The sequence below is a fragment of the Gorilla gorilla genome, chromosome 4 (genome assembly GCF_029281585.2).
Source record: "Gorilla gorilla gorilla isolate KB3781 chromosome 4, NHGRI_mGorGor1-v2.1_pri, whole genome shotgun sequence".
Taxonomy (NCBI): Eukaryota; Metazoa; Chordata; class Mammalia; order Primates; family Hominidae; genus Gorilla; species Gorilla gorilla.
Window position 1 is genome coordinate 55,024,557 of NC_073228.2, and position 26,519 is coordinate 55,051,075.

Here is a 26,519-nt window from a genome sequence, read left to right on the forward strand (position 1 = left end):
TCATCCTAAGTATCTAACAACAGATGAATGCATAAAGAAAATGTGGTATATATACACAATGGAATAGTATTCAGCCATGAAAAAGAATGAAATTCTGTATTTTGAGGCACGTGGATTGAATTAGAGGACATTATATTAAGTGAAATAAGCCAGGGACAGAACATTAAACACTGCGTGTTCTTATTCATACGCGGAAGCTAAAAAAAAGTTGATCTCATAGAAGTAAAAAGTAGAACAGAATACTACAGGCTGGGAACGATAGGGTGCGGGGAGGGTAGGGAGCGATTTCTTAAAGGATTCAAAATTACAACTAGATAGGAAGAGTAAGTTCTAGTGTTGTATACCACTGTAAGATGGCTGTAATTAACAATATGTTACACAGTTTCAAAGAGCTAGGAGGAGGATGTTGAATGTTCCCAGCACAAAGAAATGGTAAGAGATGATGGGTATGCTAATTACCTTGATTTGATCTCTGTATACCTATGAAAACGTTACTATGTTCTTCATAAATATTAATACATCAAAAAATTTAAAATTAATAATGAAGAAAAGATAAAGGGCCCTGAACTCCAGTTTTAGAGCTGAATTGTATCCAGTCAGATAGTTTCGATGTTACTTAAATGTTCACTTTAAATTTGGAGCTGAAATATATTTGGAAATCTTTACTTTTACTATGTTCATTTGTGTGTGTGTGAGGTAAACTTGGTTGGCTATTGGCAAATATATTGGGTCGTTAATAAAACATTTCCTTCCAGTGCTTCAGCTTTCTGATGCTTAGAAAATATGTATATTTAACATAATACGCATTATCACTTTTGAAAGTAACTAATTATTCTAACAGTTATTTGTGCCAAATTAGTAATGTGAATTCGGGAACTATCAGTCTTTTCTATGGCCCGGAATAATTTAAATAATAGAAATTATCTGATAGAAATCATTGTAAAATCATCAAGGTTAGAAGCTGTTAAGATTTTCTTTGACTTTTGCTTATCATTAGTTGTAAAGAAAAAAATAAATGGACATAATGGAAATTTTCACTGTACATCAGGAAGGGAATTCAGTGGAAAAGTAAGCTTGCTATTCACTCTTGACCTTCAGTTTATACTTTTTTTCCTAAGTCAAGTACTGCTACTGGTTTCTTATGCTGTTTCTAGAACTAGCCTATCTGTCTATTGCCTATTTAAAATAACTCATTAATCACCTTTTATTTGAGCTCCCTTATGGATCTGTGTAGTTTTTCTGTCTCTTTTTAAAATTTTGTATGCGGTAAAATGCACATAACATCAAATTTACCATCATAGCCATTTTTAAGCACACAGTTTAGTAGCACCATCTTTCACATCGTTGTGCAATCAATCTCCAAAACCTTTTCATCTTGCAAAACAAATTCTGTATCTATTAAACAGCTCTCCATTCTTCCCTACCCTCAGCTCCTGGCAACCGTCCTTTTACTTTCTGTCTTTGTGAATTTGACTACCTCATATAAGTGGACTCATACAGTATTTGTCTTTTTGACATGGGCTTATTTTACTCAGCATAATGTCCTCCAGTTCCATTCATGTTGCCTTGAAAGACAGGATTTCATTCTTTTTTCGTGGCTGAAATAGTATTCATCCATGTTGTAGCATGTCAGGATTTCCTTCCTCTTTAAGGCTGAGTGATACATTCCGTTGTATGTATATACCGACATTTTATTTATCTAAATTTATCTGCCAATGGATTTTTCAGTTGTTTCCACCTTTTGGCTATTATCAATAATGCTACTGTGAACATGGGTGTACAAATAACTTCAAGACCCTGCTTTTAATTCTTCTGAATATATATCCAGAAGTGCAATTGCTGGATCATATGGTTATTTTATTTTTGATTTTTTGAAGAATTTCTGTTGTTTTTAAAGTCACTTTTGATGGTTTGTTCTTTGCTAGAAAATATATATTTCAATTTTATCAGTGCAGAGTTGTATATAATACTTACATATTTTACTTGTACAATTATATAAAAGTTATATTATATTTCCATATTCTCATATAATTATCTTTAGTATCCATGTTTGTAACCGTTTACTCATTTCTCTGTCCTCGTTCATGTTTACTATTTTATTGGTCTTTAAAACCTAGGCTTTGATTTTGTTTCCTAGCATTTAAATTTTTCTGTTTCATTAATTTTAGCTTTCATTTTATTTATACTGTTATTTCTTGAGGCAATGGCTTGGTTCATCTATTTTCAGTTTTTAAAAAAACTGTAAAGTATTTGTAAGGCTCTAAATTTTATTTTATTTTTTAGTTATAGGAATTTTTAATATATTCTGGTTATTCATCCCTTATGAGATACATTATTTGCAAGTATTTTCTCCCACTCTGTGGATTGTTGTTTCATCTTCTTGATAGTGTCCTTTGATACACAGAAGTTTTTATTTTGATGAAGTCCAGTTTCTCTGTTTTTTCTTTTGTTGCCTGTGCTTTTTTGGTATCTTATACAGGAAATCTTTGCCAAATCCAATGTTGAAAATATTTTTTTTCCTATATTTTCTTCTAGGAGTTTTATAGCTTTACTGTTAAGTTTTGGTCTTTGATCTATTTTGAGTTCATTTTTGTGTATGATGTAAGAAAAGGGTCCATCTTCATTCTTTTGCATGTGGATAATCAGTTTTCCTAGCATCATTTGTTGAAAAGACCGTCCTTTCTCTATTGAATGGTCTTAGCACCTTTGTCAAAAATTGGTCATATATGTGAGGGTTTCTTTCTAGGCTCTCTATTCCATTGGTCTGTTTGACTGTGCTTATGCTAGTACCACATTGTTTTGATTACTGTAGCTTTGTAGTAAGTTTTCAAATAAGTGTGAGTTCTCCAACTTTATTCTTTTTCAAGATAGTTTTGACTATTATGCAGCTCTTTTGAGATTCCATATGAATTTTAGGATGAGTTTTTCTTTTTTTTTTTTTTTTGAGATGGAGTCTCGTTCTGTCGCCCAGGCTGGAGTACAGTGGCATGATCTCAGCTCACTACAAGCTCCGCCTCCCAGGGTCACACCATTTTACTGCTTCAGCCTCCCAAGTAGCTGGGACTGCAGGCGCCCGCCACCACGCCCGGCTAATTTTTTTTGTATTTTTAGTAGAAACGGGGTTTCACCAAGTTAGACAGGATGGTCTCCATCTCCTGACCTCGTGATCTGCCCGCCTCAGCCTCCCAAAGTGCTGGGATTACAGGCGTGAGTCACTGTGCCTGGCCTTTTTTTTTTTGGAAAGAAATACCATTGGGATTTTGATAGAGATTGCACTGAATCTGTGTATTGCTTTGGGTAATATTGTTACCTTAACAATCTAGGAACGTGTGCTATCTTTCCATTTATTTATGTTTAATTTCTTTCAGCAATGTTTTGTAGTTTTTTATTAAGTTTTTCACCTCCTTGATTAATTCCTATATATTTTATTTTGGATGCTATCATAAGTGGAATTGTTTTCTTAATTTCCTTTTTGTGTTTTTCATTGCTAATGTTTAGAAATCCAGCTGATTTTTGTGTGCTGATTTTGTATTCTGTGACTTTGAATTTATTAGCTCTAACAGCTTGTTCTTGGTGTGTATGTGTCATCTTTAGGGATTTGTACATATATGTCATCTGTGAATAGTCATAGTTTTGCTTCTTTCTGTCCAATTTCAATGAGTTTTCCATCTTTTTCTTGCCTACTTGCTCTGTCCAGAATTTCTAGTATTATGCCAAATAGAAGAAGAAAAAGTGGGCATCCTCATCCTGTTCCTGATCTTAGGGGAAAAACTTTCAACCTTTCACTATTGAGTATGTTGTTAGCTATTGGTTTTTAATACATGGCTTTTATGATGTTGAGGAAATTTCCTTCTATTCCTAGCTTGAGTGTTTTTTTATCATAAAAGGTGTTGAACTTTGTCAAGTGGTTTCTCTGTATTGATTCAGATGATCATGTGGAGTTTCTTCTTCATTCTATTAATGTGGTATATTAATTGATTTTTTCATTGTTGAATCATCTTGTGCTCCTGGAGTAAGTTTCACTTGGTCATGGTGTGTCATCCTTTTAATAAGCTGCTGATTTTGTTGAGTTTTTCATCAATATTCCTAAGGTGTATTAGTCTGTAGTTTTCTTGTAGTATTTTTGTCTGGCTTTGGTATCAGGGCAATGTTGGACCATAGAACTAATGAAGCGAAGTGTTCCCTTCTCTTTAATATTTTGGAAGTGTTTGAGAAGCATTCTTTAAATGTTGGGTGGAATCAACCAGTGAAAGCTATCTGGTCCTGGCCTTTTCTTTGGGAGCTTTGTGATTTCTGCTTTAATCCCTCTTTACTAGTTATAGTTCTGTTTAGATTTTCTATTTCCTCATGAGTTAGTTTTGGTAGATTGTGTGTTTGTAGAAATTTGTCCATTTTGTCCAGGTTATCCAAATTGTTGGCATACAGTTTTACATAGTATCGTCTCATAATTCTTTTTATTTTTGCAAAATCAGTAGTGTCACCACTTTTTTGTGTGGGGGGGGTCGGGGGGGGATAGAGTCTTGCTCTTTCGCACGGGCTGGAGTGCAGTGACAAGTTCTTGGCTCACTGCAACCTCCGCCTCTTGGGTTCAAGTGATTCTCGTGCTTCAGCTTCCCTAGTAGCTGGGACTACGGGCGTGCACCACCATGCCTGTGTAATTTTTGTCTTCTTTACAGTAGAGACGGGGGTTTTACCATGTTGGTCAGGCTGGTCTTAAACTCCTGACCTCAAGTGATTCGCCTGCCTTGGCTTCCCAAAGTGCTGGGATTACAGGCATGAGCCACTGCATCTGGCCATGTCACCACTTTCATATCTGACTTTAGTAATTTGGTGTTCTTTCTCTCTGTCTCTCTTTTATTTATTTATTTTTTTGTTAACCGATCTAGCTAGAGTTTTGTTGACTTTTTCAAAGAATCAGCTTCTGGTTTTGTAATTTTTCTCCATTGTTTTTCTGTTCTCTGTTTTCACTCTGATTTTTATTATTTTCTTTCTTCTGCTAGCTTTGGTGTAGTTTACTCTTTTTCTAGTTCCTTGAGGTATATGGTTAGGTTATTGAATGAGAACTTTCTTATTTTTTGATGTAAATGTTTACAGCTTTACATTTTTCTTTTAGCCCTGCATTCACTGCATCCTATAAGTTTTAGTATGTTGTGTTTTTGTTTTCATTTGTCTCACTTTGGTTTCAAATTTCCTTTGTGATTTTTTCCTTTGATCTATTAGTTAACATTCACAAATTTTCACATATTTGTGAATTTTTTAGTTTTTTATCTGCTGTTGGGTTTTCATTTCCATTATGATCACAAAACATACTTTGTATGATTTCCATTTCTTTAAATATATTAAGACTTATTTTGTAGCCTAACATATGGTCTGTTTTGGAGAATGTTCCATGTACACTTGAGAAGAATATATTATGCTGGTGTTGGGTGAGTTTAGTTTTTGACATGTTACATTTGAGCATTCATTTAGGAGAAAAGCCAAGGGAAGACATTTGTTAATGAACTGTAAAGAGGGGTTGACATCACAAGAGTAGGTAATTTTTTTTGAGAAACAAATTTAGAGCAACAGAACAGCCTTGAATATATTCTTATTTAGAAGGCTGAAGGTTGAATATAACCTGGAGTGTTAGAAAAGGGTGGAACAGTTTATCATAGACCAGAGCCAAGATAGTATAATATTTAGACTTTAAATATCAAAAAGAAGATATGATCAGCTGAATTCAAAGTTGAAGACTAAGCGTGGTGGCTCATGCCTGTAATCCTAGCACTTTGGGAGGCCAAGGCAAAAGGATCACTTGAGCCCAGGGGTTCAAGACCAGCTTGGCCAACATGGTGAAATCCTGTCTCTACTAAAAATACAAAAATTAGCCAGACATGGTGGCAGGCGCCTGTAAACCCAGCTACTCTGGAGGCTGAGGTGGGAGAATCGCTTGAACCCCAGGAGGCAGAGGTTACAATGAGCCGAGATCGTGCCTTTGCACTCCAGCCTGGGCAACAGAGGAAGACACCATCTTGGGACAAAAAAAAAAAAAGTTCAGAAAACAGCTTGTTTGGGAAGGACTGTTTTTTGTATTCCTTTAACAATTCAATAAAGAAAATAGAAAAAGGTTTTTTTAAATTTGAGAAACATTTAAATGATGACCACTACTTAAATTATGAAATTGAAAACCACAAATAGAAATTAAGCATTCTTTATAGTATGAGTTTTAGAGGCTGTTAATTTGCTATAATATTAGGTACATCTGGAATAGAAGAAACTTCATATATTATCTTATTGCTATATTTGCATTCTGTAGAAGTTATTTCTGGACAGTCTACGAGAAGCTCTTGCTGGCCATGGAGGAAGTAGGCAGCTGACAGAAAGTGCTGCAATTGCCTGTGTCAAACTGTGTAAAGCAAGTACTTACATCAGTTGGGAAGATAACTCTGTCATTTTCCTACTTGTTCAGTCCATGGTGGTTGATCTTAAGGTAACATGCTTATTCTTTCTCTACTACAAACTTTAAGAAAATTAAATGAATTTTCTAGCATAAGTATTATGTCAAAGATAATTGCTAACATTAAAGTTCTGATTCTTCATTGATAAGTTCATAGGACTTGCTTTTGTTGTTACTGTGTTCATCAGCCTAAATGGACTGAGAATATGAAGAAAACACCATTTTCTTAAATGAGCATAAATATACAGACTTGGGTTTAAAATAATTTGGCAATTAGGGCCTGAAAGGAACCTATATATGGTATAGGAAGAATTGTATCAGACTGATGAACCACAGTATGGGTGCTTTGTGCTTCTTCTGGCAGCTGGATTTTACTGCCATTTGTGTGGGTAATGTGTTGATGTTATTACATGTTAGTAAAGAAATACTGCATGGGTATTTAAAGGCTTTTGTTTTCTGTTGGGATTTTTATAGAACCTGCTTTTTAATCCAAGTAAGCCGTTCTCAAGAGGCAGTCAGCCTGCAGATGTGGATCTAATGATTGACTGCCTTGTTTCTTGCTTTCGTATAAGCCCTCACAACAACCAACACTTTAAGGTGAGAGCATTGGTTTTTATCTAACTGTATTTACTGACGCTGTTATCCTTTATAAACAAAAAGACTATAGAGATTAATAGGTTCACTTTTATCTGTATTTCTCACTATTATGTATTGATGTTCGTTTCAAGACCTTAAAAACTTAGTGTTTTTTTTTAAACTTTCTATTTGCTGTTCTTTTTGGCTTCATTTGTATTATTGAGTATTTTTCTCATAGAAATAATCTGCTATTTTTTTTCTTTTTCTATAGATCTGCCTGGCTCAGAATTCACCTTCTACATTTCACTGTGTGCTGGTAAATTCAGTCCATTGAATCATCAGCAATGTAAGTCCAAAAGATATTGCTAAATTACTAAAAAAACTTTTTCTTTCTTTTCTTTCTTTTCTTTGCAATTTCTTTTTAAGAAATGCACTCCTGGTTTTCAAAAAGGTTCTGAATTTAGATGTATGAAATAGGAAAATTTCTCCACAGTGATTCTATTTGATAATTGATAAATATTTGTATTTTTCATATTAAGTCTTGTCCGAAGGGACCATATTAAGGAAGATGGAGTTAATAAGATGCTTTGGAAAGATTAAATCTAAAACGTTTTATTCAGATCAGAAGCCCTTGAGAAAAATGTCACTGAAAATACAATTTAAAATTTTCATGCCAAAGCTTTTCAAACATATTATTTGAATACTCTTAGTCCTTTTACAGCATTTGATACATTGACTTGCCACCTTACCATTTAAGTTAAAAGTAATAGTATTTATGTTGTAGTCTAGTATAGCACATTGACAAAATGATGGGACTATATTTGATGGTACTTTTAAATCTTTTGATCCTAAATTCATTCATAGTGTAAAATTTCATTTTTCTTAAACAAAATGAAATATTAACATACTTTAAAGTAGGTATTCACAAGATACAAAAGCATATCAGACAAAGTAAGTGAAATCATTAAAAGGTACTTGCGAAACCTTCAACTCTGTCTGACGTGGAGACATTAAATAGACAGCAAAACTTTATCAGATTTGGACTGTGGATTTTTAAAATTCTGTTCTTGTAATTATGAACAACCCTATTTTGAAAGTTTTCAGGTGTTATTTTCCATTGTTCCACTTTTATCAAATGATACTCACATTTATGGGTAAATTGGTTGATGCTTTCCTTCCTTAAAGGAGGCTGTAATCATTGATAACTTAGTATATTTGACCTGTTTATAATCAAATCCCATTTTAAGACTGTGCCTCTGGTGAGTTGAAAATAACCCTTCACCTCATTTGCCCTGGATGTTGTATTTATTTAAAATAAATACTGCCCATATTCTATCCATTCCTGCAGTGGAAACTTAACTGTTGATCAAGCTATTTGGTGACACATTTAATTTTTCTCAGCAGGTGTTTAGTGAGCATTTTGGGAGGACAGTCCTTTGTTGTGCAGGATGCCTTGGGCATTGCAGGACCTTTAACATCTCTGGCCTCATTTCATTAAATGCCAGTTGTGCTGCATCTCCCCATCCCTAGTCATTATGAACAAATAAACATGCCTGAGGGAATGATACCTCCTCCCTTAGTTGAGTATCACTGAGTTAAATTGTAGGTGAAAGTAACATTGAATATGCTTTGTTCCAAAAGGGAAAGTTTAATGAAGATTGTAAATAAGGTATGTTTGTATTAAAAACTTTAAAAAAAATCACTGTACTTTTGTCAGCATAATGAGCCAGGGCATTGTACCTTCAAGGTTTACTTTCAAGGCCATTAAAAAAAAAAAAGATGATTTCCCCCCTCAAGTTTATGTGTAACTCAGAAATAAGACATTATTGCTTTTTTCTGCTGTGGCTCAGAACACTAAAAATATTCAGAGAGTGGATAGCTTTGCATAAATGCTTAAAATTTGTATATAATAAACCCAAATATATACTTTTTTGATACTTTGTGGCTAGTTACTTTAATTGTGAAATATTTTTGTCTACAACTGACTACATAGAGCACTTTGAAGCATGGACTTGGCACTGCTGTAAGTGGCTGAGCTGCTCCTTTCTGGGTTCCAAGCATGCCTGGAGTGGTGCTTCATGCATGCCTCAGTGTACTTGGTGAAAGTGGCTGTGCATCCTCTTCTACTCTAATGAGCACTGCATGTGTGGAGGGTGGAGTGTGTCTGTATCAGAGATCAAGTTATATGAAAATCTGTTTTTATAAAGAAAAAAACTACATCGACTAATTTTTAAATATTAAGTATCAATAACTTTTCAATGAAATAGCTTGAAAAGGAACATAAATATTAGTTCAAAGTATCTTTTTAAATTATGCCTTGGGTAGTGACACTTTATTATTATAGATAGCATGGGAAATTGTTTCTCGTTAGGGTATTTTGTCCCTTGGTTTGAGGCTAATCGCTATTGAATCTGAAGTACTCTTTTGGTTGAAAAGGACTATTTATAAAGTGAATATACAAATTTATGAGATTGCCTATTTTAGAGTTTCATTGAAGACATTTATTATGGCAATATTTTTGTCTTGAAAAATCACAGGAAATTATTCTTAGATATGTGGACTTCTGATCTTAAATTCATTCATAGTGTAAATTTTTTTTCTAATGATTCTTGGTTCAGTGTACCTCATAAGTTCTCTTCTCCCATGGTTCTTTAGCCAGTCCACACATTTTTTTTTAAAGCATCACATTCTCAAATAAGACAAAAGTTTTACTGATGTGTATTGAGGGTTTGTGTAGAAGTAGTAAGGTGTTTGGAGTTCTACTTTTGTGAAACATACTCATACTCAGTTCATAAGTACTGAGTTTAGATCTAAAATATTCTAGTGTTTCTTCTTAGAAAATCTTAGAATATATCCACTATTTGATTCTTATTATAATGCAGGTTCCTAGCAGTTGCTAAAATAGCAGTTGTACCGTCATCTTTTTTATTATGATGTGCCATAAGAGATGAATTATAGTTGTAAGATCTATGTTATATGCATAATCTTCATAGACTTCCTTTAGGTTAAATTAGATATGTAATTGGGAAATTTAAAAAGTAATATACACACTTATGAACCAGTTATCTTAGCCATCACTGGTACATGCTATAGCTGGTATATTACTTATTTCTGTTTTTTTCCTTACGACAATTTATCGTAATTTACATATGGATAGTTCACATACTGAAAATGAGATGATTTCTTTCTACTGAGAGGTTGTAGTTGAAAGGAATTATTTCCAAGGCATTTGAAAATTATTTAAATCTCTTGAGGAATTGCCACATAGTTTGTTCATATCATGTTAAGTGTTGCCATTTGGCTATAAACATGGTATTTCCAAGGAAAAAAAGAGTAAGTCTACTTTAATTGACTGGTGTTCAGGAAGGGCACATTTAGTAACTGCTCAAAATACTAAACGTTTTTGCCAACCACATGATGTCTAGTTTTTCATGCTTATTTTATTTGAAAATGTATATTTTACTTTAAAATGAATATATTATGAAAAATGAAAACTATGAAAATTACTAAATCTTAAGCCTGAAGTTATTTTATATGGTGCACCTGGTACCACAATACAGTTTCAAAAGCTATTAAAAAAAAGACACAGTAATTTGAATAGGATGTTGTATGGGATGCCTTTCTTAATCAGTTTCTGACAAGATCTTATGAGATGTGTTGGGTAAGGAAGACCCTTCACTCAATGACTGTTATTATTCAGCTTTTTGTTACTTTAGGCTGATTAACACAAGCTGTATAATTTAGTAAGTATAAGAAATCAACTTGTATTGGTTGCTTTGGGCAAGTCAAAGTTGCTGAGAGTTGGAGGAATCCATTATACTATCAGACTAAAAATTGATCATTTGTAGGAACTAGATTAAATAAAGTAGGAGTTGAGGGAAAAATGTAAACAACCATACTTTCCCAAAAAAGCATTTCTTCCCTCCCAGTTTTGGGATTCCTCCCTGAATGAGTTCAGTATTCAAAATGTGTATCATAAGTTGGTTTTATATTTTACTATCCGGTGAACAGGATTTGTAATCCACAGTTTGGGTTAAGGTAATATAACTTGATGCTATTCAAAATATTCTGAGAATTCCAAGTGAATAAATTAAAATGTCGAGACTTCAATTAGCTTAGTTTTGAATAAGAAAAAATGTGGGAATGAGATGTGAGAGATGTGAGCCTATTCAATCTCTCTTATCTACAATTTGAATGTATTATTGTTCCAGATATTTTTTATAAACATCTGGAGTATTATAAATTAGAAGCCTGCATTTTAGGTCATTTAATGCATACTCTACATATGTAGTGAAAATTCATCCAGTCAGTTTTGTATTAAATGATAGACTTTAAAGATACAGTGATTTTCACAATTGTCATTTTTTAATAATATATCAAATCATTCATTTTAAAGTTAAAGATATACTTCCAAATAAAATAGGCCCTAAAAAGTAGACATCAGAGCTAAACAGGTTAAATTGAAATAGAAAATACATAAAATAATTGTTTAAAAAATATTTCACTAGGATCAGTTTGTCTTTGTTTATGGTAATTGTTAGTCTCCCATGTATCATGTCATCATTGCATATCAATTTAAGATTATAGGTTTCCTTAATAGTTTTATTTCATTTACTGATTTCATGTTGTAATTATCATTGTTGTCTGTAAACATATAAGTAATGGTTTTCCACATACACTTTTAATACTGTGTTGAACCATTAATCACTTTTAAAGCTTTGATAATAGCATTCTTACCTGGGAAAATATATGCCATGTATGCATGTGTTGCAGAAATTGTAAAACATTAAACTTAAAAAAAATAAAAGAAGAAGATTGGCTACAGATTAGCTCTCTGAAGAGTTTATTTTTCAAATTCACTGGCTTATCATTGAGAAAAGATTGTCTCACATGCACATGCTCATGAAGTGGGCAATTTGTCTCGTGCCCACTATTATGTTTTGTAATATAATATATATGAGTTAGTGTTTGAATTAAAGACATTGTTTGAAGACTTTGGAAATCATGGTGTGTGTTTGCATGGTCTTAGAAAGTTCCCGACAAAAGGATAAAACTTAAAACTACAGTGATAAAGAGAGCATACAACTCATGTAATTTTGTACTTTTTCTTCCTTATGGTCTTTGTTTTTTTCTAGTCGGCATTGGATTGGTGGCCTAAGATTGATGCTGTGTATTGTCACTCGGTTAAACTTCGAAATATGTTTGGTGAAACACTTCATAAAGCAGTGCAAGGTTGTGGAGCACACCCAGCAATACAAAAGGCACCGGTAAGATAAATCACGAATTTTGAATCTCACCTCCTTTCTATTGCATTTTTTTAGTGTCTTTATCCCATTCCTGCTGCTTTGGTTATTTTAGAGAATTGAATGGGTCCGTCATTTCCTCTAAATGTGTGGTATGTTGTATATAGAATATTATTGAATACTAGATTATAATGCTTTTTTTCCACTGTTTCCATGAGTTGAACTTAACTTTTCTTAGATAAATTTTCTCACAAAACATTGAAAGTCTTAATGAATGTCACCTTTTTTTTCTGTTTTTAAAGTTTTTTTTTCTCTTTAAAACTTTTGAACGAAAATATTTTGATTAGCTTCTCACATTTTGGGGATGAGTAAGGGAAGCTGACTCCTGGGTTAGAGTGAATGTTGCTGCTAATGCACATTTTAGCTCATTGGATGGTGGCTATTACACATAGGAAACGAATAAAATTTAGAGTTTTTGTATTTAAAATAAGAATATTTTATATTTCAACAAATATGCCTTGAGGTTTTACAAATGACAGGAACTTTGATACGGACATTTGACTCTAAACTTAATAAAAAGCAGACTTAAAATTGGGTGTTCTCACAGATTATTACTCTTAATATGGAATTTAAAACTCCTATGGAATCAATTTAAAAAGATAATTATAAGATTGTGGAAGTCATTTTTTGGGGTTTACATATAGCAAGAGTATTATACAAGAGCAGCTCTTGACATTGATTAATGGTGCTTTGTCTTCTGCTTCTTATTTTCTATTATTGGCTGCTGTCGCTGACATGATCAGATGCCAGCCAGTCACAGTTTTGCATGGCAGTGGGCTTCTGTGGCTGTATGACCCATTGTAACTATATCAGAAAAGTCCTTGGTTTCTTTGACTTTTCTGTGTATAGTTAACCATTATAGTCACATCTTGTCATTTCAACTGAAAATATAGCATGTCTTCACCTGTTGGTTTTATCTAGTAAGTTAGTCATTTCACAGTTAGGAGATAATGTAAACAGCTTCCTCCCTGGCATGCTTCTCTTTTTCCAAGTCCCCTTAGTAAAATATTTTGGTTTTATACAGTTGTGGTTCACTCTTATCCAGTTGTCAGTAATTATTCCTGAGGATTGTTTATCTTAGATGTTCAAATAGAGAAGTTTTTTATGTCATATATTTCGGGATTATTGAGCCTAAAAAATATAGCCAAAAGATCATGGCAGTGATGTTTCCTTAAGTAAACTTTAAAATGCAAGGTTACCTTTTAGTTGACTTTTTGTAATGCCAAGTACTTCATTTTTTTTTAAGTTGAAAAAATTTTCAATACAGGTATAAGTTGATTGGAGGTAAGCATAAATAATAGCTGTTTAAATGTTATTTACAAGACGTTTTTAAAAGATCTTTAAAAACTACTTGAAGTAAGTTGTTTAAAAGTTATTTATTGACCTGTTTATTCCAGAGATCTTCTGGGAAATTAGAAGTTTATTTGACTTTTTTGTTTTAAGTTTACTACCTTTTCTGGTAGAAAATTAATGGCCTCCAATAATAGGGCTTGGTGGGAGGTTAATATTCACTTCCTATTTAACTTCAATATCCACTTCACCAGCTGCCCATAGTTTTCTGTGAATAAGGACTAAAAATGAAAGTAAATGATTATTTTGAACAGAGGTGAAATTTGATTGGTAGTCTGAATATGTTCTCTACACTTAGAAGTTATTTTACTTCTTAGCCCTAGTTATAAGCTGATTCTCAGAGCTACATATTATTTTACCAAAAAGCCGTAACTAGAGAGGATTCCTCTTTTGGCCCAAGGATACCTGTAATAAGAATTTAGTTTTTATTTCTAATTATTTTCTGAAAATATCAATATACATTTAATTTTCAAAATCATTCCTAAGCTGTTTATGTTTTTGAAATGTTATATGTATGTATTTTTGTACATAATGACTAAAGGACAGCTTTTGGGCTGACATTTCCAGGAGAGAAAATAAATAACAAATTTAATATGAAACAATTTTTAGAATAAGAAAATTTTAGGTTTTGAATGGCTGTTAGGGTAAAATCTCACCCCTCATAAACTTGGTGAGTTAACAGTCAGATAACCAGTATGGAAGTATTGACCTTCTACTTTTTGCCAGGGAAGCATGATGAACTAAACATACACAGCACTTCCCCTCACTGAGATTCCAAGCAAAAGGCTTATAGCTTTTGCTTGAAAATGCATAATGAAGAACTCAACACCGGGCACGGTGGCTAACGTCTGTAATCCCAGCACTTTGGGAGGCCAAGGTGGGCGGATCACCTGAGGTCAGGAGGTCGAGACCAGCGACCAGCCTGGCAAACATGGCGATACCCTATATCTACTAAAAATACAAAAATTAGCCAGGCGTGGTGGTGCATGCCTGTAATTCCAGCTACTCAGGAGGCTGAAGCAGAAGAATCGCTTGAACCTGGGAGGCGGAGGTTGCAGTGAGCTGAGATGGCGCCATTGCACCCCAGCGTGGGCAACAAGAGCAAGAATCTGTCTCAAAAAAAAAAAAAAAAAAAAAAAAAACTCACTACAGGTGGTATGGAGTCTGGCAACACAGGCAAATATATAATAAGTGGTTTACAGATAATATCTAACATCAGAGTTTCCTACTGCTGGCACTATTAACATTTTGGACTGGATAACTCTGTTATAGGGGGCTGTACTGTGCATTGTGGGATATTCAGCAGCATCTCTGGCCTCTACCCACTAGATGCCAATATTCCCTTTACCCCCCAGCCCTCCCAGTCATGAAAACCAAACATGTCTCCAAACATTTCCAGATGCCCCCTGGGGGACAAAATCACCCCCAGCTGAGAACCACTGTATTACAGAGTATGTTCAGTGGGTTGTCTCTCATTTGTATTGCCTTAAATGATTTGAGACTGATAAACCTGAGCCATTAACTTGCTTCAGAAGTAGCAATCAAGGAGTTCTGTTGCAAAACAGTAAAAGTAAAATAATATCTGCTTCAAGGCTTTACTAACATTTTGTATTTTGGAGAGACAAGTTACTTGTTGGAAGGAGCTAATTATTTGAAAATTTTCTCTTCAACCAAGATAGAATCATGTCTCTGTCACTTCCAGCCATCATTGATCCTCTTTCTTTTGGAGCTCTATAGAATACTTCTGATTCTTCCACAAGGTGGCCCTGCAGATATTTGAATAAGGTTATTCTGTACTGCTAGAATTCTTTTTATTTTTATATCGTTTTGGCATTGGAAGGGATTTTATTCTTTTAGCTCTCTCTTTTTTTTTTCTTCTTGAGACAGAGTCCCACTCCGAGTCCCACTCTGTCACCCAGGCTGGAGTGAGTGCAGTGATGCAATCTTGGCTCACTCCAACCTCTACCTCCCAGGTTCAAGTGATCTCCTGCCTTAGCCTCCCAAGTAGCTGGGGTTACAGGCGTCCACTATCATGCCAGCTAATTTTGTATTTTTAGTAGACCATTCAGCACCATTTTGGGCAGGCTACTCTTGAACTGTGACCTCAAGTGATCCACCTGCCTCGGTCTGCCAAAGTGCAGGGATTATAGGCATGAGCCACTGCGCCTGGCCTCTTTTAGCTCTCTTTAAAAGTGTATGTGTGTTTGTTGGGTCTGTTTTTATAGCTAAAGAAACTGAAGCTTAAATAAAGTTATATTAACAACAAATGCATGGTTAATGAACAGTCAACCAGAGTTAGTTCTGTGGTTTCTTGACATTCAGTTCAGTGTCTTTATCAGGTTCTTTAGTTGTCGTTCTTCACTAGCAAGTTAGCTTGATGAAAGCAGTAGCTTTGTCTGGCTTATTCAACACTGAATCCCTAACTTTTGAACAACATCTGATACATATTGGGCGTTTAGTACATGTTTGCAGAATGAATGAAGGAATGAATTTCTTACTTGATCTGGTTTCAAAATCGTCGTCCAGGCCAGGTGCAGTGGCTCACGCCTATAATACCAGCACTTAGGGAGGCCAGGGCGGTCAGGTCACTTGAGACCAGGAGTTTGAGACCAGCTGGGCCAACATGGTGAAACCTTGTCTCTATTAAAAATGCAAAACAATTAGCCAGGCATGGTGGCAGGCACCTGTAGTTATAGCTACTCAGGAGGCTGAGGCAGGAGAATCGCTTGAACCCGGGAGGCGGAGGTTGCAGTTAGCCAAGATTGTGTCACTGCACTCCAGCCTGGGCAACAGAGCGAGACTCTGTCTCAAACAAAAACAAAAAACCAAAACCCTCCTGTTTCTGATTTGCTTCTCTTCTGGAAAGACCAACCTGACAAAAATTTTTAAAATTAAAATGCCATATTAAGATCTGATGTTAGTGATACAGATGTAATACTATGATGTAACAATTGATAAAAGCTATTAAACTGTTGTGTTTGTATACCCTGTTTCTACTAATACAATCTAAGATAGTATTATTATTTTATATTGACTTTTTAGTTATTTAAACTCTTTGGCCATTTTTATATGAATGTTGAGCCATAACTTCTCCTTTGTACTTTTGTAGTATTTTTTTAATATTTGAAATATTTGTTTTAGCACTAATTTTACTATTTGCAAACTAACATCTCCTGCTTTTATAAAATTCAAAACTGCCAATAACAGATGTATGAATTTTCACAAATATTTGTTATTTCTCAACATTTTTTATCTTAAATGGCATGCTGGCTCACCTGGTCTTTCTTACATGCCTGTTATTCAGTCACATGGTCTAAATTAACAAGTGGTTTGGGCCTTTAATAGATATCTGAAGACTCTGGTTCATGAATTTCTTCCCAGACATGATTGCATCTCATCTTTGGCCAGATCACATGTACCAGCTTGTATTCCTACTAGTACCTGCAATATAGGAGATCAGCTAATGAATGAATGAATTTTTTTCTTACATTTCTAATTAAGAAACACATTGCTTCTTTAGCATGTTGTTCCTGACTTTCTGTAACCCACTAAAATTAAAAGGTATTTGAGATGAATTAAATTTATTGGAATTTCTGAAGTCATACATTTCATATTAGGCAGCCATGTTGGAACAGAATTTACATGTTAATACTTGGGATTAAGAGGTGACATAATTAAACTAATATAGTCATACATCACTTAATGACAGGGACATGTCTTGAGAAATGAGTGCATCCTTAGTGATTCAGTCATTGTGCAATCATAGAGTCTGCTTACATGAACCTAGATGGTTATATAGCCTGCTACATACCTAGGATATATGGTTTAGCCTACTGCTCCTAGGCTGCAAACCTAGGCTAAACAGCATGTTACTGTACTGAATACCGTAGGCAGTTGTAGCACAATGGTAAGTATTTGTTTATTCAAACAGAAAAGGTGCAGTAACAATAAAGCATAAAAGAAAAAATATATAGGACACTTAACACAAATGGAGTTCGCAGGACTGGAAGTTGCTGTGGGTGAGTCATTGAGTGAGTGTTGAGTGAATGTGAAGCCTAGGACATTACACTACTGTAGACTTAAAATTTTTTTAAATTTATTTTACTTTTAACACTTTTGCATTTTTCTCATACTCAGGATCTACACTGTAGACTTTATAAACACTGTACACTTAAGCTATATCAAATTTATAAAAAATATTTTTAAATGATAATTAACTTTACGGTAGCTTTTAAAATATAAACTTCTAAATTTTTTAATTTTTTGACTCTTGTAATAACACTTAGCTTAAAACACATTGTACTGCTAGCTGTATAAAATATTTTTCTTTATATCCTGTAAGTTTTTTCTATTTGAAAATGTTCTATTTTAATTTTTATTTTGAAAACTGTTTTAAGATCTGGGACACAAACATAGACATTAGCCTAGGCCTACATGGGGTTAAGATCATCAGTCAGTGTTACTGTCTTCCACCTCCACATCTGCTCCCATTGGAAGGTTTTTAGGGGAAATAACGTGTGGAGCTGTCATCTCTTGTGGTAACAATGCCTTCTTCTGGAATACCTCCTGAAGGACCTTCTGAGGCTGTGTTTCATAGTTAACTTTTTATCTTTAAGTAGGAGTATAACAATACAAAGTATACTATAGTAGGCTGGGCCTGGTGGCTCACGCCTGTAGTCCCAGCACTTTGGGAGGCCAAGGCAAGTGGATCACCTGAGGTCAGGAGTCGAGACCAGCCTGGCCAACATGGCAAAACCCCTTCTCTACTAAAAATACAAAAAAATTAGCTGGGCGTGGTGGTGCACGCCTGTAGTCCCAGCTACTTGGGAGGCTGAGGCAGGAGAATTGCTTGAACCCAGGAGGCGGAGTTTGCAGTGAGCCAAGATCGCGCCATTGCACTCCAGCCTGGGCAACAAGAGCGAGACTCTGTCTAAAAAAAAACAAAAAAAAAGAATTGGACCCTTCATCCTCACCACTGCTTTCTCTGAAATAGGCAAATGTTCCCTGGGCAAAAGTGGCCAAAAACTGTACCTAGGACTTACATTCTTTTCCCGTGTTAGCCCAGAAATTCCTCACTATCACATCAGCTCCTTAATACCTTCAGTCAGGAGACTGAGGCAGGAGAATTGCTTGAACCCAGGAGGCAGAGATTGCGGTGAGCCGAGATTGCGCCATTGCACTCCAGCCTGGGCAACAAGAGGAAAACTCCATCTCATAAAATTTATATATTTAATACCAAATTAAAAACTTTTCCAATTAAAATAGTGAAATGATTATTACTAATATTAAAAATATTGACACCAAGATAAAAATAATTTCATGTTGACATTTAAAATGATTAAGATTATTAAATTTTATCATAAGTAATTATTAAACTTTTAAAAACTCTTTTTATAGTGGTTCTCATTAGTAGTGTTGATCTGAATATTTAGTCTGCCTGTATAAGAAGTGTTAGTGCCAACATCTGAATTTATAAATGTTTCCCTTTATTTATGTTCCTGTACATCATAACTGGGGAAATGATTAAGAATGCTTTTTTTACTAGTGGTTTGAGTATTCTCAAGCAATGGAAGTAAGACAGCAATGAGAATTTGTTAATGTCCTTGTTGTGCATTTGTTTCAATAGACATTGTAGGGATCTGTTAAGGAAGTTAATGATGTTAATTTGCTTTTGATAAAACTGAAAAGATGACATTTATTTATTTATTTTTAGGTTGGGCCCATGAGGTGTGTGCTCTGTATATTCCGGAGGTACAATTTGCCAATGTTTCCACAATGGAACCAATTGTTTTACAGTCTGTTCCACATGATCATTGTAATAAGGTACAGTGGATATTATTTTATTACTGTTTGAATATCACTGCTGGGAAGTAGAAAGGAAGTCTTTGTGTTTTTAAAATTATAGTTCTCCCCAACCTGACTAATACGGTGAAACCGCGTCTCTACTAAAAATACAAAAATTAGCTGGGCGTGGTGGCGGGCACCTGTAGTCCCAGCTATTTGGGAGGCTGAGGCAGGAGAATGGCGTGAACCTAGGAGGCAGAGCTTGCAGTGAGCCGAGAGCGCACCACTGCACTCCAGCCTGGGCAACAGAGCGAGACTCTGTCTCAAAAAAAAAAAAAAAAAAAAAAAAAATTGTAGGTCTCCATCAAATTCAGGGAGATGTGGAAAAAAAATTACTACACCAAACTACAGTTATTAAAATGTTATTAATATGTTACTAAGGTCACAGGAGTACAAAGCAAGCAAAACTGTGTTACCTTTCATAGTAACCTAGGTATTTAGTATTCTACGATTTACAGGATATTTTAATCCTTACAGATTGGCCCTTTATGAATTACTGACCTCTTTTGCTCTTTCAGGTATCAAGAGTCTGTTAAATTTGAATTAATTATTATTTTGCATAATATTCAATACAATGTATCATATTCGTTTTTGAAAAACAGTCCTATATTAGAATGTTACTTGTCCCCCCCCCCTCAAGTTATTTGTACCCCAAGATACGGTTTTTATTGTTGGCCTTAAAAAAAGAAAACTTAATGTTTGCTTTTTTCCTGTATATTTTTCTTCATTTAGTATGTTATTGTTTTATTCTCCTCTGCATTTTAGGTTTCACCATTACCCAGTGTGCCTTTAAATACAGTTTTACCACTTAATTGAAGGTACACATTCCAACTGTGGAAGAAATTGCAGCCAGCTTTAAGATTTTAAATGTTTTTGTGCAAAAAAACTTTTTATTCTGTAATTAATATTTATTTTATTTTATTTTACTTTTTATTTATTTATTTATTTTTGAGACAGAGTCTCACTCTGTCACCCAGGCTGGAATGCAGTGGCACGATCTCGGCTCACAGCAACCTCTGCCTCCCGGGTTCAAGCAATTCTCCTGCCTTAGCCTCCTGAGTAGCTGGGATTACAGGTGCCCACTATCACACCCGACTAATTTTTCTATTTTTTAGTAGAGACGGGGTTTTTTCTGTGTATTTTTGCTTATAGTATATACTTATGAAAAAGTTGAATTGTTTTGCTTATATTTTTTGTTTACTTTTGAAAATTACACAGCATCTTATGTGTGTCAATAAATTGTGTTTCTGTGTATTTTTACTTATAGTATATACTTATGAAAAAGTTGAATTGTTTTGCTTATATTTTTTGTTTACTTTTGAAAATTACACAGCATCTTATGTATGTCAATAAATTGTGTTTCTGCTGTATTTTAATAGATATTTAGTCTGTAATACAGAATATCATGAGATTCAACAAACTGTGAATTTAATTAAGCAACACTTTGTGGTTGAAGGGCCTAGTTTGGTGTCTGGCGTTTAGTATACACTGCTAGCATCTGTGTAAAAGTGTGTGAACATTTTGGAAGCTTCAAAAAATACATTGTGTGAAATCGTCCTCTAGAACTTACACTGTATTAGCTGCATGTGAGATCGCTCATAACCCTATATTATGTTAGGTACACTGTGTTACCCTTAAAAAAATCTTTGCTATTCTTTCTAGTAAAAAAAATATTAAAATGTTTGAATGAGTTTCTTTGAGTACTGGTAAGGTTGGTTATTTTAAAGTTTTTTTTTGAAGATTATTCATGCATGTTAATTGACCTTCCATATCTGTTTATTTTAATATTATAATTTTTTTACAAAGTGTTTTATATTAGAGATCATATTCTTTTGTCTTGTATATTTGCTATGTGTGTTTTTTCCCATAGTTTAACGTTTGGTGTTTAATTTTATTATGTCTTCATAGTTTTTGTTATTGGGATTCTAGCAGGTTAACTTTTTCTAACGCAGAAGTTTACATTTTTGAGGTAATTTACGCAAATGCTCTTTATTGTTTCTGCCTTTGCTGTGCAAAGAAAATCTTTACATTAATGCACTTTTTTTTAGTGCTTTGGAAGTTCATTTTTAAAAACCTTGCTTTTCTTTTTAATTTTAAAAGCATTAAAACTTACAAACAGGTTGCAGGAATAGCACAAAAGAACTCTTCCTTCCCTAAACCATTTGAGAGTAACTTACCAATATAATACGCTGTCACCCCTGAATACTTCAGAATTTCCCATAAAGAAGGATATTCCCCTGGGAATATACAATATACCATCAAAATAAGGAAATTAACAGCGATGCATTATTACTGTCTGATCTTTGGAACCCATTCGTGTTTTTGTAGACATATTCTTTATAGCAAAAGGATCACAAAGTGCATTTTGACTCTTTGGTCTTTTTATTTATTTTTCTTTTTATTTTTGTACAGAGTCTCACTCTGTCACCCAGGCTGGAGTGCAGTGGTGCAATCTTGGCTCACTGCAGCCTCCACCTCCTGGGTTCAAGTGATTCTCATGCCTCAGCCTCCCGAGTAGCTGGGATTACAGGTGTGCACCACCACGTCCAGCTGATTTTTTTGTGCTTTTAGTAAAGACATGCTCTTGCCATGTTGGCCCGGCTGGTCTCGAACTCCTGGCCTCAAGTGATCTGCCTGCCTCAGCCTCCCAAACTGTTGGCATTACAGGTCTGAGCCACCACGCCCAGTCCTCTTTGGTCTTTTTAAATCTCAAATAGTAACTCAGTCTTTCCCTGAGTTTCATAACTTTGATACTTCTGAATATTACAGGTCAGTTATTTTGTAGAATGACCTCCTATTTGGATTTGCCTGATGTTTCATCGTGATTAAATGCAGTTATGTTTTTAGCAGGAGTATCACATACGTGATTCTGTGTTTTTTGTTTGCATCCTGTCAGGTGGTACATGATTTCAGTTTTTCCTTGACCGCTTGGTTAAGGTGTGTCTATCAGGTTTCTCCACTGTGAGGTTAATCTTTTTTCTCTTTATAGTCAGTATGGATTTTGTGGGGGAAGTACTTCGCATATAAACATCTTGTTCCTTGCGCCTTTTCCTCACTAATTTTAGCATTCATTGATGTTTCTTGACCTAATTTATGACTAGGATTGATGGCAAGTAGTGATTTTCTAATTTCACCTTTTCTTTCACATTCATCAGTTGATGTTTCACTGTAAGGTGAAGCTTTCTTTACTCCCTGATTATTTGTATTAGTATCGACTTATGCTATTTTATTTTAATGGGTCATATTCCACTAATACCATTTATTCTGATGTACATACTGTCTCAGGTTTGCCTGGTGGGACCTCTTTAAGCCGGCTTCTGTGTATTTTTACCTATCATTTCAGAGAAGCATTTCTCTACTTCTGACACAACAGTATAATCTAGGCTTATCTTATATTATTCCTGCTGTAGTTCTGAAATCACCATTTCTCTGAGGAGCCTTGATTCCTTTTAGGTGAGAATAATACTTAGAAGCCAAAGTGGGTGCTAGGTGTGGGTTATTGCTACTCTCAGTCAGCATGGCTAGGAAGTTGTGTGTGTGTGTGTGTGTGTGTGTGTGTCTGTGTGTATTCCTACAGAGATACATATTTCTATACATTCACATCGTATATTGTTTTTATATCTATGTAGAAAACTGTGGGCCAGGCGCAATGGCTCACACCTGTAATCCTAGCACTTTGGGAGGCCGAGGCCAGTGGGATGACTTGAGGTCCGGAGTTTGAAACCAGCCTGGCTAATGAAACCCCGTCTCTACTAAAAATACAAAAATTAGCCGGGCATGGTGGGGCACGCCTATAATCCCAGCTGCTTGGGAGGCTGAGGCATGACGAGAATCACTTGAGCCCTGGAGGCAGAGAGGGTGCAGTGAGCCAATATCACACCACTTCACTCCAGCCTGAATGACGGAGTGAGATTCTGTCTCAAAAAAAAAAAAAAAAAAATTGGCTGGGCCCAGTGGCTCACGCCTCTAGTCCCAGAACGTTGGGAGGCCGAGGCAGGTGGATCATGAGGTCAGGAGTTCAAGACCAGCCTGGCCAAGATGGCGAAACCCCGTTTTTACTAAAAAATACAAAAATTAGTCGGGTGTGGTAGCAGGCTCCTGTAATCCCAGCTATTCAGGAGGCTGAGGCAGGAGAATTGCTTGAACCCGGGAGGCGGAGGTTGCTGTGAGCCAAGATTGTGCCACTGCACCTCAGCCTGGGTGACAGAGCAAGACTCCATCTCAAAAAAAAAAAAAAATTAGCTGGGCATGGTGGTGGACGCCTGTAATCCCACCTACTCGGGAAGCTGAGACAGGAGAATTGCTTGAACCTGGGAGTCGGAGGTTGCAGTGAAACGAGATTGTGCCACTGCACTCCAGCCTGGGTGACAGAATGAGATGCTGTCTCAAAAAAAAAAGAGAACAAACTGTGAGGTCACAATACTTTTGATTCATTATGTGAATATACATACGCACTCACATCTCTATTACTGTATCCATCTCTATATATTGAACTCCATATACTCATATTAACTTTGCCAAATCCTACCCAACAAAACAGGGTTCATTTTAATTTTTCCCCCATATTTATGATTCTCAGACAGAAACCTGACTCTCACTATTTTTAATAGTTTACTTATTTGATCAATTTCTCCTGTTTTGACATACCTTCTGTTGCTGCTCCACCCAAGGCATCTTAGGTGTTCTAAGATGTTCTAGAACTGGTGTTCTAACCCAGTTCAGGGTTGCTGCTACTTTCCTGCATGCCAGTCCTTTTCACCCCTCTTGGGATTTGATATTCAGCCTCAGTTCACTGCTTCCACTTTTGTTGATCTTTTCACCTTGCTCTGAGATTGTCCTCACCCCTATCCCCAACCCCTTAGGGAAGCCAGCCTTACTCAGGCTCTTATACTAGTATTGGACTGCCCCCTCCAATATCCATGACCCCCTCATGGATAATTACTATGCTTGAACTCACCTCATGGCTTTTGGGTCTCATTTTGTCACCCAGGCTGGAGTGCAGTGGTGCAGTTTTGGCTCACTACAGCCTCGACCTCTTGGGCTCAAGCAGTCCTTCCACTTTAGCCCTCTAAGTAGATGGGACTACAAGGCGCACCCATCCCACCCAGCTAAGTTTTCTGTATTATTTGTAGAGTTGAGATTTCATCATGTTGCCCAGGCTGGTCTTGAACTCCTGAGCTCAAGTGAACTGCCTGCTCTGGCCTCCCAAAATGCTAGGATTACAGGCATGAGCCACCATGCCTATGCTAGGATTACAGGCATGAGCCAACATGCCTATGCTAGGATTACAGGCGTGAGCCACCATGCCTATGCTAGGATTACGGGCGTGAGCCACCATGCCTATGCTAGGATTACGGGCGTGAGCCACCATGCCTATGCTAGGATTACGGGCGTGAGCCACCATGCCTAGCCCCATCTCATGGCTTTAAGACTAAAGTGTTGAAGCAGAAAAGGAGCGAGGGTAGACCAAAGAAGGAATTATTTAGATATAAATATTTTATTAGTCTAGAATTAATTTTAGAATATGGTAAGATACATGCCCAACTTTCCCCTCCCACCTGGTTAGTCAACTTTTTCAACACTATTGCTGAATAATCTATGTTTTCCATTGTGATTTGAAATATTGTTTGAATCATTACTAAATTCTTGAATACTTGAGTATGTTTCTGGACTTTTTATGTGTTCCATTGGTGTGTCTATTTTTATCCTGGTGCCACACTATTTTAAATTATTATAGCTTTATATACATTTTAGTATATGGTAAGACAAATATTGTCATCTATTTTTCTAGATGAACATTAGGACTAATAAAAGCACAATTTAGACTGTATTAGAGTTACAGTGAAATACTGTTTTAGGGATGAATATATTTTTACAATATTGAATCCTTCCTTCCAGAAGCATGGTGTATCTGTTTATCAAGTTTATTTTTTTCTTCTATTTCTTTCCTTTTTATAGCTTTTCTTATATGCGATTGCTTTATGTTTGTCGGATTTTTGTTGCTGATGATTTGTTTTGTTCTACTTAGTGTTAGAATAGGCTCAGTGGCTCATGCCTATAGTCCTAGCACTTTGGGACGCCCAGGCAGGAGTATCGCTTGAGCCCAGAAGTTTGAGTCCAGCCTGGACAACAAGCGAGACCTTGTCTCTACAAAAAAGAATAAATTTAGCCAGGTGTGGGGAGGCACACGTGTCTGTAATCCCAACTACTCAAGAGGCTGCGGTGGGAGGGTCCCTTGAGCCCAGAGGTTGAGGCTGCAGTGAACCGTGACTGTGCCCTGCACCCCGACCTGGGCAACAGAGCAAGACCCTGTCTCAAAAAAGAACAGCAAGCAAAGAAACACAAAAGAAAAAAGAAAGAAAATTAATGGACCGGGTGTGGTGGCTCACACCTGTAATTTCAGTACTTTGGGAGGTTGAAGTGAGAGGATTGCTTGAGCCCAGGAGAACCAGACCAGCCTGGGCAACATTCTGAGACCCCACCTCTGCAAAAAAGAAAAACAATTAGCCGGGCATGGTGGTGCTCGCCTGTAGTCCCTCCCAACTACGCGAGAGGCTGAGGTGGGAGGATCTCTTGAGCCTGGGAGGTCAAGGCTGCAGTGAGCTATGATCGTGTGACTGTACTCCAGCCTAGGTAACAGAGTGAAACCCTGTTTCAAAAAAATAAAAAAAGTTAATAAGGTTTTGTTCATATAAATTCTTTATGCCTAATAATGGGGCATGCAATTCTGAAATGACAGGAATGATTGGAAAATGGGCTTGAAGACATCAGTCCTTAATGGATGGTAGGTAATAAAGGATAAGTTTGGGAACATTTATTTACTGGGCATTTACTATGGACCTGCTTTGTATCAAGCGTTGTGTTAGATACCAGGAATTCAAGGACAAATAAAATAGAGGGTTTCCTCCTCAAGTAGGAAGACAAGTCAATAAATGTATGAAAATTAAAATATATATTACATAATAATAAGGCTGAATGGAGTATTATGGGTAAATAATGAGAAATTATTC

The 26,519-nt window shown here is 35.8% G+C and overlaps 1 protein-coding gene across 1 annotated transcript in view; it reads left to right on the forward strand.

Moving 5' to 3' along the window:
- Positions 1–12,269, forward strand: part of LOC115933340 (neurofibromin-like) — an 85,325-nt gene extending 73,056 nt beyond the window's left edge. The window contains exons 9-12 of the mRNA XM_063706488.1: positions 6,296–6,469; positions 6,911–7,033; positions 7,284–7,358; positions 12,148–12,269. Of these exons, the coding sequence (XP_063562558.1) occupies positions 6,296–6,469; positions 6,911–7,033; positions 7,284–7,346 (360 nt within the window). The 3' untranslated portion in view covers positions 7,347–7,358; positions 12,148–12,269. The remainder of the gene's footprint in view (positions 1–6,295; positions 6,470–6,910; positions 7,034–7,283; positions 7,359–12,147) is intronic.
- Positions 12,270–26,519: the final 14,250 nt, after the last annotated feature.